The sequence below is a fragment of the Daphnia pulicaria genome, chromosome 7 (assembly GCF_021234035.1).
Source record: "Daphnia pulicaria isolate SC F1-1A chromosome 7, SC_F0-13Bv2, whole genome shotgun sequence".
NCBI lineage: Eukaryota > Metazoa > Arthropoda > Branchiopoda > Diplostraca > Daphniidae > Daphnia > Daphnia pulicaria.
In genome coordinates, this window is record NC_060919.1 from 16971797 (window position 1) to 16987514 (window position 15718).

At 37.4% G+C, this 15718-nt stretch overlaps 5 protein-coding genes and 2 long non-coding RNA genes across 12 annotated transcripts; 3 read left to right on the top strand and 4 right to left on the bottom strand.

The window, feature by feature from the left end:
- Positions 1-6: 6 nt before the first annotated feature.
- LOC124348920 (peroxisomal targeting signal 1 receptor-like) lies at positions 7-3041 on the top strand. Of its 2 annotated transcripts, none has more exons than XM_046799320.1 (14): positions 7-159; positions 230-415; positions 493-924; positions 984-1203; positions 1274-1422; positions 1480-1636; positions 1702-1856; positions 1916-2013; positions 2085-2211; positions 2282-2323; positions 2402-2438; positions 2508-2628; positions 2701-2844; positions 2907-3041. In XM_046799320.1, the coding sequence occupies exons 2-14, from the start codon at positions 272-274 to the stop codon at positions 2947-2949; spliced, it is 1869 nt and encodes a 622-aa protein (XP_046655276.1). In that variant the 5' UTR covers positions 7-159; positions 230-271; the 3' UTR covers positions 2950-3041. The 2 variants fall into 2 exon arrangements, with proteins under 2 accessions (XP_046655276.1, XP_046655277.1); XM_046799321.1 differs by having other exon boundaries at positions 993-1203.
- On the bottom strand, positions 3009-5815 carry LOC124348925 (2-hydroxyacyl-CoA lyase 1-like). 3 transcript variants are annotated; one of them, XM_046799330.1, is made up of 10 exons: positions 5592-5815; positions 5321-5401; positions 5030-5256; positions 4775-4956; positions 4450-4688; positions 4024-4389; positions 3888-3963; positions 3585-3822; positions 3421-3528; positions 3009-3352 (listed from the first exon to the last, which is right to left on the bottom strand). In XM_046799330.1, exons 1-10 carry the CDS (start codon positions 5676-5678, stop codon positions 3130-3132), a joined length of 1827 nt encoding a protein of 608 aa, XP_046655286.1. In that variant the 5' UTR covers positions 5679-5815; the 3' UTR covers positions 3009-3129. The 3 variants fall into 3 exon arrangements, with proteins under 3 accessions (XP_046655286.1, XP_046655287.1, XP_046655288.1); XM_046799331.1 differs by lacking the exon at positions 5592-5815 and adding an exon at positions 5511-5575; XM_046799332.1 differs by lacking the exon at positions 5592-5815 and adding an exon at positions 5471-5549.
- A 339-nt stretch (positions 5816-6154) lies between these two features.
- LOC124349049 (probable 18S rRNA (guanine-N(7))-methyltransferase) lies at positions 6155-7577 on the bottom strand. 2 transcript variants are annotated; one of them, XM_046799548.1, is made up of 7 exons: positions 7399-7577; positions 7289-7326; positions 7047-7225; positions 6873-6987; positions 6728-6806; positions 6416-6657; positions 6155-6353 (listed from the first exon to the last, which is right to left on the bottom strand). In XM_046799548.1, the coding sequence occupies exons 1-7, from the start codon at positions 7435-7437 to the stop codon at positions 6203-6205; spliced, it is 843 nt and encodes a 280-aa protein (XP_046655504.1). In that variant the 5' UTR covers positions 7438-7577; the 3' UTR covers positions 6155-6202. The 2 variants fall into 2 exon arrangements, with proteins under 2 accessions (XP_046655504.1, XP_046655503.1); XM_046799547.1 differs by having other exon boundaries at positions 6728-6987.
- Positions 7578-7680: 103 nt separating this feature from the next.
- LOC124349018 (probable cytosolic iron-sulfur protein assembly protein Ciao1) lies at positions 7681-10780 on the top strand. Of its 2 annotated transcripts, XM_046799498.1 has the most exons (6): positions 7681-7821; positions 9255-9589; positions 9649-9757; positions 9819-9990; positions 10066-10201; positions 10264-10780. In XM_046799498.1, the coding sequence occupies exons 2-6, from the start codon at positions 9263-9265 to the stop codon at positions 10669-10671; spliced, it is 1152 nt and encodes a 383-aa protein (XP_046655454.1). In that variant the 5' UTR covers positions 7681-7821; positions 9255-9262; the 3' UTR covers positions 10672-10780. The 2 variants fall into 2 exon arrangements, with proteins under 2 accessions (XP_046655454.1, XP_046655455.1); XM_046799499.1 differs by lacking the exons at positions 9255-9589; positions 9649-9757; positions 9819-9990; positions 10066-10201; positions 10264-10780 and adding an exon at positions 8041-9149 and having other exon boundaries at positions 7683-7821.
- LOC124349067 (uncharacterized protein F58A4.6-like) lies at positions 10237-11742 on the bottom strand. Its single transcript, XM_046799568.1, has 4 exons — positions 11359-11742; positions 11176-11290; positions 10802-11085; positions 10237-10735 (listed from the first exon to the last, which is right to left on the bottom strand). The coding sequence occupies exons 1-3, from the start codon at positions 11673-11675 to the stop codon at positions 10807-10809; spliced, it is 711 nt and encodes a 236-aa protein (XP_046655524.1). The 5' UTR covers positions 11676-11742; the 3' UTR covers positions 10237-10735; positions 10802-10806.
- Positions 11743-12151: 409 nt separating this feature from the next.
- On the top strand, positions 12152-13699 carry LOC124349157. The gene is made up of 5 exons (XR_006920142.1): positions 12152-12166; positions 12327-12524; positions 12601-12716; positions 13325-13366; positions 13655-13699. It is a non-coding gene; the product is annotated as an uncharacterized LOC124349157 (long non-coding RNA).
- A 926-nt stretch (positions 13700-14625) lies between these two features.
- Positions 14626-15557, bottom strand: LOC124349176. Its single transcript, XR_006920183.1, has 3 exons — positions 15467-15557; positions 14849-15389; positions 14626-14786 (listed from the first exon to the last, which is right to left on the bottom strand). It is a non-coding gene; the product is annotated as an uncharacterized LOC124349176 (long non-coding RNA).
- Between the last annotated feature and the right edge of the window lie 161 nt (positions 15558-15718).

Here is a 15718-nt window from a genome sequence, read left to right on the forward strand (position 1 = left end):
GTACGAAATTGGTATGTGGATGTGACTTTGTAGAGTGATAGAAGTTATAGTGATAAGACATACACACGATATCTTAACAACTTGCTTTTATAAGTTACATTGATGAATAGCATTGGGAAATTATTACCTAACCATTCTTGAGCTAGACCCTCTATTTAGGTAACACATGATTTCCAATGACACATGTGTAACAGAAACTAATATATTTTTGTTTTGTAAATAGATTCAGGAAGAAGTTTGGAGACCTTGAGCTCGGACATCAGTACTTAGAATGGCGTTTCGAGAACTAGTTGATGGAAATTGTGGTGGAAGGAATCCTATGCTAAAAGTAGCATCACATTTTACCAGAGATCAAGGATTTCGTCAGGATGTACCTGTTTCACATAGACACCCTGACACGAGACCAGAAGATGTTGTAAGTTGATTCCTGTCTCATTGTCTAAAGAAAAAGCATTCTCTCACAAATCTTTTTTTATCTCAACTATTTTCTAGATGGTCAGAGAATTTTTGGAGGGTATTCCACCTCCATCTCAAGTTGGATCAAGAGGTGCCTTTAACATGGATAGCCTTTTACGTGAGATGAGGGATCTGGAAAAGCCACAAGGAATTGCTAGACCACCTATTCAACCAGGACCAAATGTAGCCCATTATGCATTTGATGACAAAAACTGGGCTGAAGATTTTTTGAGGAAAGAACCTCATGTGATACCAGAAGATTTACCTTCTGCTAGTGGATGGAGTCAGGAATTTCTGGACAGTCCTGGCTATATGGGAGTTGTAGATGATTATGCAGAGTGGGACAACCATTGGGACAGCTTAACCTCTCATATAGAAAAACCGGGATTTTCTGCTCCTGGCGCATTAGCCCAAACTGCCGGAGAAATTATTGACAGAATGAAAGATCCAAAATTTGCTCAATCTGAGGTAATATTTTATGCGCATGATACTTTTCCTGACCAAAGTTTCTGAAAAAAAGCTTTCAGTTTTTGCAGTTTATGCACAAGGTCAATCAAGGGGAGGAGGATTTGACCTCGGAACCTCGGACTACTACCGCTCATAGTAATTCAAACTGGGCGGAGGAATTTTCTGGCTCAGAGGGTGTAACAAGACAGCCAGAATCCAGTGCAGATCAAGACTGGGCTGCTGAATTCACAACTAATCGTCAACCTGATTTGGCTGACGAATGGACAAAAGAATTCAGTGGTACTGTAGTGTTATATATTTTAAGTAGCTAATCAACTTCATCCCTGTATTTTGTTTTGCATATTTAAAGACGGTGCCAGCGCTGAAGTGTTTAGGGGCGGAAATCCAGCTCAAGATGACTTCTGGTCACAACTTCAACAAGACTGGGAAAAAGCAGCCGACGATAACCCTGCAAGCTACGGATGGCTTAAGGAAACGCAACAAGATCCGTTAAGTGAAGTAATAATGCGCATGGTATTTACTAGTTCCTTGATTCTCACTTCGTTTGGTTTTTAGTACACATTTGAGGCAGAGAATCCGTATCAAGACAACGCGGATCCTTACAATACAGGTCTCCAAAAAAGATTAGAAGGTGATCTTCCAAGTGCCATTTTGCTGTTTGAGGCAGCTCTAAAGAAAGATCCTGAACATGTGAAAGCTTGGGAAGTTCTTGGTAAAAATTATATAATTATTTATATGCCAGGATTCTGTCTAAAGTTAGCTTATTTTTAATTTTAGGATTGACTCTTGCCGAAAACGAACAAGATCCAGGGGCAATTACCGCATACAAGCGTTGCTTAGCATTGGAACCAACAAATCTTGTTGCCATGATGGGTCTGGCTGTAAGTTACACAAATGAATCTTACCAGTTGCAAGCTTGCCAAGCCCTGGAGGTAATTGTTTTCCAATTAGTGTAAGGCATACAAAATAAAAGGTGGTTTTATATTATTAGGACTGGTTGCGGAACAATCCCAAGTACGGACACTTGACCTCTCCTTCATCAGCCCGGGTTAACGAACGGGAGAGAACATTTACAAGCCTAGTTTCTGGGTACAGGAAATATTTTATAATTTGTTGTGATATTACGGCGAAAACTTACTCGAGTTTTAAATTCTACTTAGGGATACTTTTAACCGAGTTCAGGATATGTACTTAACAGCAGCTCGATTACAACCTTCCCAGGACTTAGATCCCGATGTGCAAACTGGCTTAGGTGTACTTCTCAATCTCTCTGGAGATTTTGATAAAGTATGATGTACTTATGAAATTATTCGATTTTCTTGATTTTTGCAATTGGCTCCATTGCTTCAATTTTTAGGCTCCCGATTGTTTCAGGGCTGCTCTTCAGATGAAACCTAATGTAAGTTGTGGTGATTTATGATTTGCATGCACTTTTTTCAAGTTTATGATTTTATTTATTGTTTATTCATATTTTCAGGATTCTTTGCTTTGGAATCGGCTTGGAGCAACTTTAGGTGACTAGCTTTTCTTACATAGAATAGTCTTACATAAGAACGTATGCATGATTTACGTGTTATTTGTAGCCAATGGAGGGAAATCTGAAGAGGCCATTGAGTCATATTACAAAGCTCTAGAGCTGTCCCCTGGTTTCATTCGCGCGCGTTATAACTTGGCAGTTTCCTGTATCAACCTAGGAGCTCACAGGTAATAAAGATTAACATTATTTTCTTTCTCCAATCCTGTTTAGAATGTAAATTTTCTAAAATCTCGAAACAGAGAAGCAGCCGAACATCTAGTGTCCGCTTTACTCCTTCAAGCTAGACGTTCTAAGCGGGTCATGTCCGACAATATTTGGTCAACTTTACGGATGGTTTTGAATTTAATGAACAGGAGGGAATTCATCGCTGATATTGATGCCAAGTAAGTCTTTTCCGTCTTTACCGCATTTGAACGTCAATAGTTATGACGAAATTTCGCTTTAGGGACTTGACTCGTTTGGCAGCTGAATTTGGAATAGCTGAATAAGCCATTTTTGTAAACGGATTAGATCCAAAATTTGTATAGGAAGTCGTTGTTGACATGCGTTTCCAATATAACTACAGTTTATTTTACCCTTATTTGCGATTTATTAATTCGCCCTTTTATCCCATAGGCTATAATTGATAGAGAAATCTTAACAATGTAACTTCTTGATACAACTTGCTTTTACAATTTGGAACGTGTAAGCCAATCGTGTTCTTGAGGTTTTCTTTGTGCGACAGGGCTGATTAATACGTTGATGAGTGAAGGACCGCTAGTGTGTTCCATTGCCTCTTTGATCGCGATAGTGAGTTCATCAATGGTTTTGCAGAGAAATCCTTTTCCATTTTGACCTAGTTGAGCTAACTTTTCGTAGTGGCACTCCGGTAACAAGCTCAACGGTGGGGTTCTTTAACAACAAAAGGTGTAAAAATTAATCACCAAGTTCTTTTTTAATAATGAAATTCTTAAAAGTACGCGATAGTGGGATCCTGGCCGTCACGAACAATACTCCAAGTCTCTGCGTCGAGCCCATTGTAAATTCCATTGTTGTTAACAACTATGATGATGATGGGAAGGTTGTATCTATAAGACAAGAGATGTAGAATGACAGAATATTTAATTGAAAATTTAGTAAGTACCGCAACATAGTTTCGATTTCCATTCCACTGAATCCAATAGCCGAGTCTCCTTCGACGCAAATAACCCGTTTCGTTGGCTCCCTATCGCGGCAATGCATAGCAGCCGCAATAGCAAACGCTGGTCCTACTCCCATGGTTCCAAAAGACCCAGCGTCAAGGCGATGACGAGGAAGTTTGTTTTGAAGAATTGAACGACCGATATCCATTGTATTCGCTCCTTCACTCACTATGATGCAATCTGTTTGGTTCACGAATGTCGATTAATATTCAATGTTATTCCTTTAAACCTTAATCGAACTAAACCTTTTGGGATGAGATTTTGCACCGAGGTAAGAACAGCAAAGTAATTTAATGGAACACTGACATCTTTTGCCATGCCCTAAAATCAAAATATTGTGAAAAGGTTTTAAAGGGGAACAAAATCTTGATGGCAGTTTACCGTGTTATAGACCTTGTTAGCTTCACACTTGGCTCGAAGGGAAGCCCACCACTCTGAATTGCCATCATACTTGAGACTAGCAGTTTGGCTTTCTGTAGCTATCTGATTCATTATTGCCCCAACATCGCCGACAAGGGCAACAGACGATTGGACACTGTTGTGCACTTCTTCAGGTAAGATATCAACTTGAATGATTTTAACTTTTGAATCGAATCGAGGAGGTCTTCCAAAGTGCAAAATCCAATTAAGACGAGCCCCAAGTACCAAAATGACATCAGCTTTTTGCAAAGCAAGCGAACGAGCAGGAGCAACACTATGGATATCACCATCGTCGACGACACCTTTGCCCATTGGAGTAGCTAAAACCTAAGGTAAGATTAATTTCAGCCTATTTGTGTGTGAATCTATTGGAAAATGATAGGTTACTGGAATATTTGTCATTTTCACGAACTGGTTAATAATTCCTTCAGCACGGGAGTATGCTGCACCTTTTCCGACAACAAGTAAAGGCCGCTGGGCACTTTTCAAAAGATCGACAGCTCGCTTTATGTCGCTTAATTCTGCGCAACTTTTGGGAGGATCTGGCAAAGGTAATGGATTTTCTATCTCTTCTCCGGATTCTGTACGACCCAGCAAATCGCCGGGAAAATCTAAGTAGGCCGCTCCTAAAAAACAATGAAGACAGCATGTTTGTAAATTGAGATTCCAATATTATTGGTAGACAAACGGACGCTTTAAACGGATGAATTACCTGGTCTTCCGTATGTAGCAAACCGAACAGCTTTTTCAACATGTAGAGGAATTACACTCAAGCTAGCTGGTCTAGCAGAGTATTTACAAAACAGACGAGTTGCTTCAACCTGAGGGCATTCCTGGAATGCCCCTAATCCTTCTTGTGAAGTGTCACTGGAGCCTCCAATAACAATGAGAGGCCTAATAATGCAGATGACTAAATTTAGTAAGAGAAAAACATTTTTTGTGTGCACATTTAAAACAGCAATCTCACCATCCATTTGATTGAGCATTAGCCATACCACCAATGGTGTGAAGTAATCCTGGTCCTGAAACAGCCAAACAAGCTCCAGGTTTCTTGGTCAAGTACCCTATTGCTTGCGCCGCATAAGCAGCAGATTGTTCATTCCTCATTCCAATATATTTGATTCCTTCTCTTTGTGCTGCAATAGCAACATCTATCACAGGTATACCCACAATTCCAAACATATATTCAACCCCCTATTTGAATTTCGGTATGGTAAGCATTGTAGTAGAAAATTGTAAACTATTCAAGATCAAATACCTGTTGCTTCAAGGCTTTTGCCAATATCGTATTGCCATCCATGTTTGGTTCCTTTTTCTGAACCTTGCTGCTGTACAGTTTCTAATGGACAAACAGGTTCAAGATGAAGTAAGCAGTTGAAAAAGATATGGAAGAGTCTAGCTAGCTTACATAAATAACACAGTAAGATATAGGATTATAGATAGCCTACCAAGTTCGTTCGTTCAATGTCAAATTGTCAATATTTATCTAAAAAATATTTTACTGATTATTTTGATGTTGCCAGACTTACAAATTGAGGTGCAATGACAAGTGGTTTAAACGAGTCAAATCGGCGAGCAATGCAACAATTTAATGTGACTGAGAATACGCGGTTCATGTTTAAACCAGTTTAAACCATGCAATTAAAAAAAAAACTAATTATATATAGATAACTTCAATTCTTTCACAGCAGAATCAGGCAGAATACTAGAATAGCAAGTCGCTGAATGAGAGCTGAGACTGAGAGGACGACTTGTCTTGTGTTTACAAAATTTTTAGTATCGCTATCGAGTATCGATTTCAAAGATTGATTATATAATGAGTCGATTGTATGCATTTTTCAGCGTGCAAACCAGGCTCCAGGCATATTGTTATTTCAAGGCCAATTTATAAAATTAACCAGATTTATTCCAACCATTTCCAATTTTTCAGTTTTCCCTTTTCTATTATTACTATTGTGTTTTGTACTACGTGTTTCGAGATTGATTTGATACTAGTTTTTTTTTGGGGGGGGGGGGGGGGGTAATAATTTTTTCGCAACAGCAAAATATTCGATACTTTCGAAGGCTTTCCGGAGCTTTTTTAAAGAGAAAATGACGCGAAGTTACTGTATTCATGAATCTTTAACAAGATACAAACACTTTACCACACATGAGATGGTCGCTTTCTACCAGTAAATTTAGAGTCATCTCTCGTTTCCTTTCCTTGTCGTCTTCTGCGTTCTTTCTTCTCTAGAATCCAGTCACGACTCTTTTTAGGGGCCTTTCCTGAGCGCAGTTGTTTAACCCGATCCCTGCAAACGCACAAACACACATTCAAATTGGTAACAGTATAGCATTTTATGATCAAGAAAACCTTTTCTGTGAAAATGCAACATGATTAGGAGCATCTTCGCGCGAATCCACTCCCAAAGCGGCAGGCAATGGTTGTTGTCCTCCGGTCATTAGACAGAGAAAAAACTTTTTTGCCTTGGTACTATTGGGATAGTCAACAACTAATCCTCCTGTGAAACCAGCCTTCATTGCTTGCGACGTGATGAGCTCCACTTGAGAACTATTTTCAGGGTAGAATTGGAAAATTGCTCTGCTTCCTCGGCTCTAAATTTTTGTAAAAACTCCTTAATATTAGAAATAATATAAATTTGCACACTATCTCAAAATAACTAACCAAGCAACTGTACAATGATGAGAAAAATATGTACAGTCTCTTTGCAGGATTATGTGACCTTTGGTCTGCATTACACAACCTGCAGTCAATTAAATGAAATATAAAACAATAATTATTAAAATATCTAACTTTAAAAAATTCTAACCACTGTAAGGCTGAGATGCTGATTGCACCATCAAATGCACCAGCACGAAAGGGTAGACCTTGACCCAAGTCTCCCAATAAGAGATCACCTTCAACTTCCCTTTCCTTTGCCACTCCTTTTAGAATTGAATAAATAAGTGATTTCATTTGCAAAAGTACACAAGTTGTTGAATACCCAACATGGCAGATGAAATATCAACTCCTGTCCATATATGCCCCTGTTCGGTCAATGTTTCACCACTGAGACCTGATCCACAACCCAAATCAAGTAGATGACAAGGCTGGTTTTCTGGTAAGCACAGCAATTCAACTGCTCTTTCTGACATAGTAAGTTGGATCTCCATCATGCGTGTACTGTATTAGAAAACAAACAAACAACATGTAATAAGTAAAAAATTTAACTTAGGTTTTACATACTTTCGAGAGTATTTACGGGCTTCATCTTCACCGTAGAACTACAACAAATTACACAATGTAAAGAAATTATTTTATTAAACGAAAACATCCTGAGTTCCTGACAAACTTACAATTTCTGGTGGGGCTTGATGCTCCGGACGCCCAGACATTGTTCTGATCAGTTAAGTACAAAATACTATATCTGAATGTAAATAAAATCAAACAGATTTTATTGCGAATATAAACAAACCCAAATTATTTATTTTTTAGACAAGTTCACCAGCACCGCACATGTGTTGTGACTTGTGAAATGTGAACATAAGGAAAAGCAGACGAAGAAAGAAAGATGCCATCTTGTGGTTGTAATTAGAACGTAATGTTTCATTATTATTTTCGTTCTGACATGCGGGTCGAAGCAGAAGCACATACCATTACCAACCATTACCAATGTGGACGTGAGCAAGCATTGCGTATCTTATCTCCGTAACTTGAATCGTCCCAGGAAACACATCGTGCATTCGTGATCAAATTCGATCACCCGAAAAAATATTTTGGTAATAATCTTTTACTGCAAAACTAGATTGACTAAGTTACATGTTGTTATTTTGTTGGCACACATTTTGTGTGATGTGTGTACAAATCCATATTGTTAAGTGAAATGGACTAACAGTAAATTAATCAACTTGTGAAGAAATTCCAATTCCGAAAATACCTGCACGAATGAATTTCTTTGCTCCCCTTAAATATAATTATAACTTTTGATCTCTTTCCAGGTAGCACATATACATTTAATATAGTGTTTGTTATGGCAAGACTAGACGAGCTCTGCAAATTGCCAGGCCATCAAGGAATTGTGTGGAATGTAGGATGGAATCAAGAAGGAAATATTTTGGTTTCATGTGGTGAAGATAAAACCATTCGGCTTTGGGGAAGGAATGTCAATTCCAATGACTGGGTGTGTCGTTCGATTTTGTCGGATGGACACCAACGCACTATTCGATCCGTTTCCTTTTCTCCCTGTAACAAGCTTATTGCTTCTGCAAGTTTCGACGGTACTTGTTGCATTTGGGACAAGAGTACTAGCACGGAAGGCAATCAATATGAATGCACGGCAACTTTAGAGGGCCATGAAAATGAAGTAAAGTGCGTTGCTTGGTCAGCATCTGGCTCTTTTTTGGCAACATGCAGCAGAGACAAAAGTGTATGGATATGGGAGGTTGGCGAAGATGGAGAATTCGAATGCGCTGCGGTCTTGAGCGCTCACACTCAAGACGTAAAAAAAGTTATCTGGCATCCACATCAAGATATTGTGGCCTCAGCTAGTTACGACAACACAGTCAAGATGTTTTGTGAAGAGGACGACGACTGGATTTGTTTTGCAACATTGAAATCACACGAATCGACGGTTTGGAGCTTGGCTTTTGATTCTACAGGAAAACTATTGGCGACATGCAGCGATGATCGAACAATCAAGATTTGGAAAGAATATCTCCCTGGAAACGAATACGGAGTAGCCACATCAGATAACATGCCAACTTGGAAGTGTGTCTGTACTTTGTCTGGAGTTCATCCGCGTGCCATTTACGATATCTCATGGTGTCACCAGACGGGTTTACTTGCTACAGCTTCTGGTGATGATGCGATCCGCATTTTTCGTATTGATCCAGAAAGCGATCCAAATGCTCCAATCCTAGAGCAACTAATTACAGTACCAAGAGCTCATGAACAAGATGTCAATTCAGTTGTCTGGAATCCTTGCATTCCTGGTTTGCTGGCCTCATGCAGTGACGACATGCATGTTAAACTGTGGCAATTCAAAGGATAACATTGCGATGTATTCACCATTAACGCTATGTTTCAATAAAGACTTTTTCCATTATTATTCTGTATTTGCCTAACGAGTTTTTCTCCTATAGCATGCTATAAAATTCTGAACAGAAACCATGAGCTTATTCCGCCTTTTTTTTTTCTTTTTATTTGATTGCAGGGGTTTTAATGTTGAGGAATTGCGCCCGTCATCTAGTTAGACATCACTTTCAACAAGTTATCTTTCAGAGCACAGCAACCATGTCCAGCTTGACCCTCAACTCTGTGGTTGATGAGTTTAATCGACTTGCTCCTCTCTCTTTGGCGGAGTCATGGGATAATGTCGGTCTTTTGGTTGAGCCCACTAGTGCTAAAATTATCAAGAAGATACTGCTCACCAATGATCTGACTAACAGTGTTATGCAAGAGGCTGAGAGTTCTTCAGTAGACCTCATTTATTCTTACCATCCTCCCATATTCGCACCTTTGAAGCGCATCACTGCTTCAAATTGGAAAGTAACTTGGCGCCAATTTAAAAATTAATCAAATTGTTTAACATTTTAAAACTTGTACAGGAAAAAATTATTGCTAGGTGCTTAGAGAACAAAATTGCTGTTTACTCTCCTCATACTGCATTAGATGCTTTGAAAGGAGGCGTTAATGATTGGCTGGCCGAGGCGTTTGGTACGTATCGTATTCCTACGCACTAGACTAGTTACGATAAGCAAATTTTTTTTAAACGCAGGTTCTAATGTTGCTTCCTGCAACCCACTAACGACGTCCTACGCTGCGTTCCCTCGTCGTAATTGCACGCACATGGTTGAAATTCCCGTGCCTTTCAATCCAGAAGGGAAAAAATTAGTTCGATCGATTCTGGAGTTAGTTGCTTCAGTTCCTGAAGCTCGCTTAGAAGAACAGTTAAGTTAATTTAATTCATATTCTTGGTTCGAAATCTATAATAGATGAGGATGTATTTTATTTTTATTATTTAGCATTTCTACTGCAGATGGATATGAGCAAATGACCATTATGGCCCCTGAGAAAGCCCTTCCGTCAATAATCGAATTAGTTAACCAATGCTCATTTGCAAACGCTTCTCGCTACGTCCGTATCATCCGCGTTGAGAAGGTGATATTTTTAAAATTGGAAGTTGCAAAAAATTATTTTATTTTTCTATTTGTATTTTATAGCCTCCGATCCCGGGATCGGGTATGGGACGATTAATTCGATTGTCCGAGCCCATCACAATCAACCGTGTTGTAGAGTTGGTAAAGTCCCATCTAAAACTACAGCATGTTCGTTTAGCAACCGCAGGCAATGCAGAGAACAATATGAATGTCGAAACAATCGCGTTGTGTGCTGGCTCAGGAGCTTCATTATTGAAAAACGTAAAAGCGGACGTGTTCTTAACGGGCGAAATGTCTCATCATGAAGTACTTGATGCTGTTCATCGTGGAACTAGCGTCATTTTATGTGAGCACTCGAACACTGAACGTGGATTTCTTTCCAAATGGAAAGAAGTTCTTCATTCAGCCCTTGGAGAAGATGTTCAGATTGATGTATCTCTTAATGATCACGATCCCTTACAGGTAGTTTGATATTTTTTAAGAGATTTGTTTGAATATTGTTGGGGCCATATCTTTTGGGGTATGCTTAACAGATCTGTTTGAACCCAAAAGCTCAATTCAAATAAAAAAGTACAATGAATTTGGTACATGTATTGCAAACCTTTATTATGTAATGTAGATTTGTTTTTTCTCTAGATACCAATGATATTTGAGTTTAGCCCAGATACCTAGGCACATGGAGATGACCCTTTTATCCTGGAGTTCTTCTGGTCTAGACTTCATTGATCTATAAACTGAGGTGATAACAATTTTGGCATTCTTAAAGCGGTTGCACTGGATCAAGCTAATAGAAAGATACAGCTGGCAACGCATCAGTGTTACAGGGTCACAGAGCTTTTCAGCAATTTTATATTGTTGTAAGGAAATCTTCCCTGCAATTTTTGCCTAAAACACACAAAATAAATTATATTGATATGTGTCATTTAGTAGTGGCAGGGTCCTGAAAAGTTGTGGAGCTTATATATTAATGCTTACACAGTCAAGAAACTGATCTCCCAGTGATGAGAAGGCTCCTCCTAAGGTGGACAAGCAAGACATAATGTGATCCAATTCAATTTTTTCATTGACTAGCAGCTGAACTTGGGAACCACTAGATTAAAAGTAAATATTTATATTCAATTCCTTAAAAATAAAAAAATAAAACAGGAAATCACTAACAATCTTTGATCCATGTGGTAGCGAATAGGCTCCTTCAATAAGATTTGCAAAACCACTGTACCAGTTTCCACAAGAGTTGAATGATTTTTCCACACCTGTCTCCTAAGAAAACTAGACCTCTGAAGTTCGCTGCGTAAAAATGATGCAGCGTGAACATCCATACAGTAGAAGGAAATTTCGTCGACATTGCTGGTATCACATTTATTCAAAATTTGTGGGTAATCTTTCAATGACTTTTTTTTATTTAAAATGAATACAGTTGATTCTGGAATGCCGTATTCGCTAAATCTTGCCAGAACTACCAGTTTTTTGCTCATTTTTATTTAAGTGAGACCGGCTACAGTCGATGTTTATGTTTCAACCCGACATCTAGCGAGCGACTTATTTTATTTCTAACCATCCTCGCTGAAATGGCATCTATCGGAAAATCATCGCATTTGAAAAAAACAAAAAACAAACAAAAAAAGTAAAACAACAAAAGCAAAACAATTGGAAAAAAGGAATTATTTGTGAAAACAAATAAAGCTGGAAGTCGACCTTCAATTAGGCCTATGCAAGCATTTCAATCTAAAAAATCATAACAAATTTACAGAATACGCGCTACAAATCGGAAGGCTGTTTCTTGTTTATTATGTGTGATATTAATTATGTCATTTGCTTTCCAACACTGATTGTGTGAGGAAGATCATGTGAGGCAATATACTTCTTGCATAGATAAAGATTAAAGACCACTGGTGTGCTGTCTTTATCTATGCTTCTAGTTCTAGCTTTAAAAAATAGATTAAAATAGATGTCAACACCTCAATAGGTAATTCTTTTGGTTCCCATTTGTCTTCAGCAAGACCCTCCAATAAATTGCCTTTTTATGGGCTTAAATAATGGTGTATAGTATTAGGCTAATATTTAATAGTATATAAATAAATTTAAAAAAAAAATTTCGTATCCGTGACTAAAGTTATGTCCTCCAGCCCCCAGGTGGCGTCAGTGTCTTGATGGGACGAAATCCGCCATTTTTCTTTCCGAGACCGTTAACAGTTAACACCGCACAGTCAGCCGCATTAGGTTCTACAGGACGTCGAGTGCGAAATTACTGTTCAACGTTCGCCACGTTAAACTTGAAAGAAAATTGATTGAAATTGAGAGTTCCTTCATGTATCTTAAAAAGGGTAACTAGGATTTCATTTGCCAAATATGTATGTGTTGGAATACGTTTATTTAAACTTTTGTTTTACTGAATTACAGTGATAAGGACACTCCATTCTCAGCACGTGATCGATCCTGTTCACCATGCTGTTCACGTTTAGATAAATTTATCTCGCCAGAAAGATTCCGTGAAAAGGTTATCCTATCGAAACTCAGTATGTCATATTTTTTTCTGGTCAATTTATTGTTGGAGGAAAGAACTGAAAATCTTTTTCAGCTTTGAGTCTCCTGAAGTTAAGGATATTTCTTTCATTCACTAACATGATGTTAATATTTGAACAATCATTTTAAATTTATTATTGCAGTAACAATTAGTTTTAGAAGTTTCGTTTGGTTGGAACTTTATTTCAGTCGTGCTAAATGAAGAATCGGTTAAGAAAGTTGACAGAATGCTGTTTTCCTTTGTCTGGGGTTTTGAAGTTAGCTAGAATGTTCCTTAGAATAAAGAATTAGTGACGTGTTTTGTTCCAGTTCAATAAGTTTGGTGGCAAGTGAGTACGGCGGACATCATTTGCTCAGTTTCGACGATCGAGAGCGTGAGTATTAAGATTTGCATCTAAAAGGATGGTAACAATTATGCTATTTGAATTTTTGTTGTAATTGTTGGTGACTTTGTAATTGTTCAATGGTTAGGTGAAATTCGTAATGGCGATTTGACAACTCATTTTGTTTAATCAGACTTAATCAAGTTAAATTTCTTTTGTCTTCTGTTTTGTAGACTTTCAACAGTCTAAATTTAAAAAGTTAGTTCTTTATTTCACAGATTATTTCTCTGAACATCTTGCTCAAAAATTGTAATCTATTTGTTTTCTTTGGCTATATGTTTTGTGAATTATTTATTTCTTAGAAAAATTTTACGTTTAGACTCGTTCTTGGGTAAAGTTCGTTATTCCTGTAAAGTTAAAATTTTATGTATCGTGGATTCTCTCTTAATCATTTTTAAGTTAATAGTCAAATCTGCCTTAACATTCTTAACATTTTGGGTGTCTTTTTCTTCTATAACTGATATGAAAATTGAACATATTTCTCCATTGTTATAATATGGAATTTTGGTGAATTTGTAGGCTAATTAATTCTTATTATTGTTTATTAGGTATCCAGACTGAAGAACTGAAGAAACTTGAACAACTGAAATAATTATTTCAATAAACTTTCTAATTGTCTGGCTGATTTAAAAAGCTTGCTAACTGACACTGAGAGGTTCCATAGTTTAGCTATACTTGTGTCATTTTTGTTATTATCGCAAGATAATTTACTGCTTGATAGTAATTGATTTTTTAAAAGCAGGATTAACATACAGTAAAAGTTTTAGCTTCTCTTTCTTTTTTGTTGTAGTTTAAATCACACACTTTGTTTTTGTTTCAACAATAGCTTTGTTTTCAGAATATTTGGTAACTAAAACCACATAAAGTGTCATTAATTTGTCTATTCAGGCAGCATTTCCATTTATGGTGAAGATCATTTCATTTCGGTTACAGGTTTATCGTGTATGTTTGCGTAAATGCTTTCCGTTGTGGTACGTTGTTGCAGCTTATGCTGGTGATAAATCTTTTTGCATCAAATTCAGTTGGCCGTTCCTTGGTGCTGGTGTCGTGTTACCGAAGTTGCATTATTATTTTATGAAATTGGTATTGTGTCAATATAGTTTACCGTTAATATGTTAAGAAGGAACAAAAAAAATTATGGAGTTGTTTATATCAAAAAAATAATAAACATGATTTTGGGATTGGAGAGGGGATATTTTAAGTTGGGATAAAACACAATTAATTTTTTAATCCTATAGTCCTATAGTTAACCCAATAAACTTATAACTTTCAATTCTTCTTTCAGACCTTATATATTTACCAACTCAAATTTATAACTTAAACCACATAAGCAAATTTTAAAACCTAATAAATTAATATCTGTAATAAATAAAAAAGGATTTTAAATAACAAAATTTTATTTTTTTTTTTGTTCAAAACATTATCTTCTGAACGAGTTTAAACACAATCGTTATTCCAAGTCCCCGTTCGACCAGAGCCCTGCCCTCCTCCTGGTTTCACAGCGGGTGAGTGACCACCGGCGGGCGTTGGTTAGTGGTAAGTTAGGGAAACGGGGCCACAGAAAAGAAGGGAGCCCAGATATGCACTTGTAATGTTTCTACATCTACACAAATTATCAGTCTTCAGTTCCAGCAATCTCTCGTCAGTTTCCAAACAACTATAGAGTGGTGAGGGATTAACCTGAAAGGAGATAATATTTAGATATAATTTTCAAACCATATGGTAGCAACAGCAAGCAATACCTCAAATTTATCAATGTTACATGTCCTAAATTAGAACTAAGTGGAGGTCACCACAACTGTCTGCAAAAGAGGTGGCAGCAAAGAATTGGATCTGAGGAAGGCATCAATATCTTGAAGATTTCCTACGATTTGACAGGGGAAGTTACCTGAAATATTATTATAAACATTAAATGACAGTAGAAACTATTTAGCTTTGGAAGACATAGCTTGCATTATTGGTGGATCATTTCATCTCCATTCCATTGTCACAAGCACCTAGGTCACGCAAAAACTAAGTGAACTAAGATAAAAAATTAAGTCAAGATTGCAATAAGAACCATTAGCTAAATGTTGTGTTATCTATTAATTAAAAACATTTTAACTTATCTCAAAATCCCAATCTAAATTTGTTTTGAATTTGTTAATTAACTTATGATGTGTGTTGTGTAACTTAGGAGCAGACAAATTTTCCCAAGAGGATTCTATTTAGTAGGGCATTTGGCGCCCAGACAAAGCTGTTGCATTCCTATGCTGCTCTCCAATTATCAATGGTCATCAGAACCTACAGAAAAAAAAGAAAGATTTTGGTACACAGTGCACTAGTGCAGAATGACAGGAATAAAGCTAAAAGGGTGATACCTAGAGCAGATGTAGCAGAAGACTATATTTCGTCAACAATCTGAATCACCCTAACAAAAAACAAATGCCATAGACAAGGCACTTGAGCGAATGTGAAGCTGCCTTCTCCTCATTGTTGAAGCATCATTACCTTGGGGATTTCGTCAGTTGTGATGTGTGATGCTGCGGTGGTGGCTTTTTGGTGAAGACTTGATACAAATTTGGAGGGGAGAATATTACGTGAGTTATTTGCCTTTTTTTGTTAGTTATTTC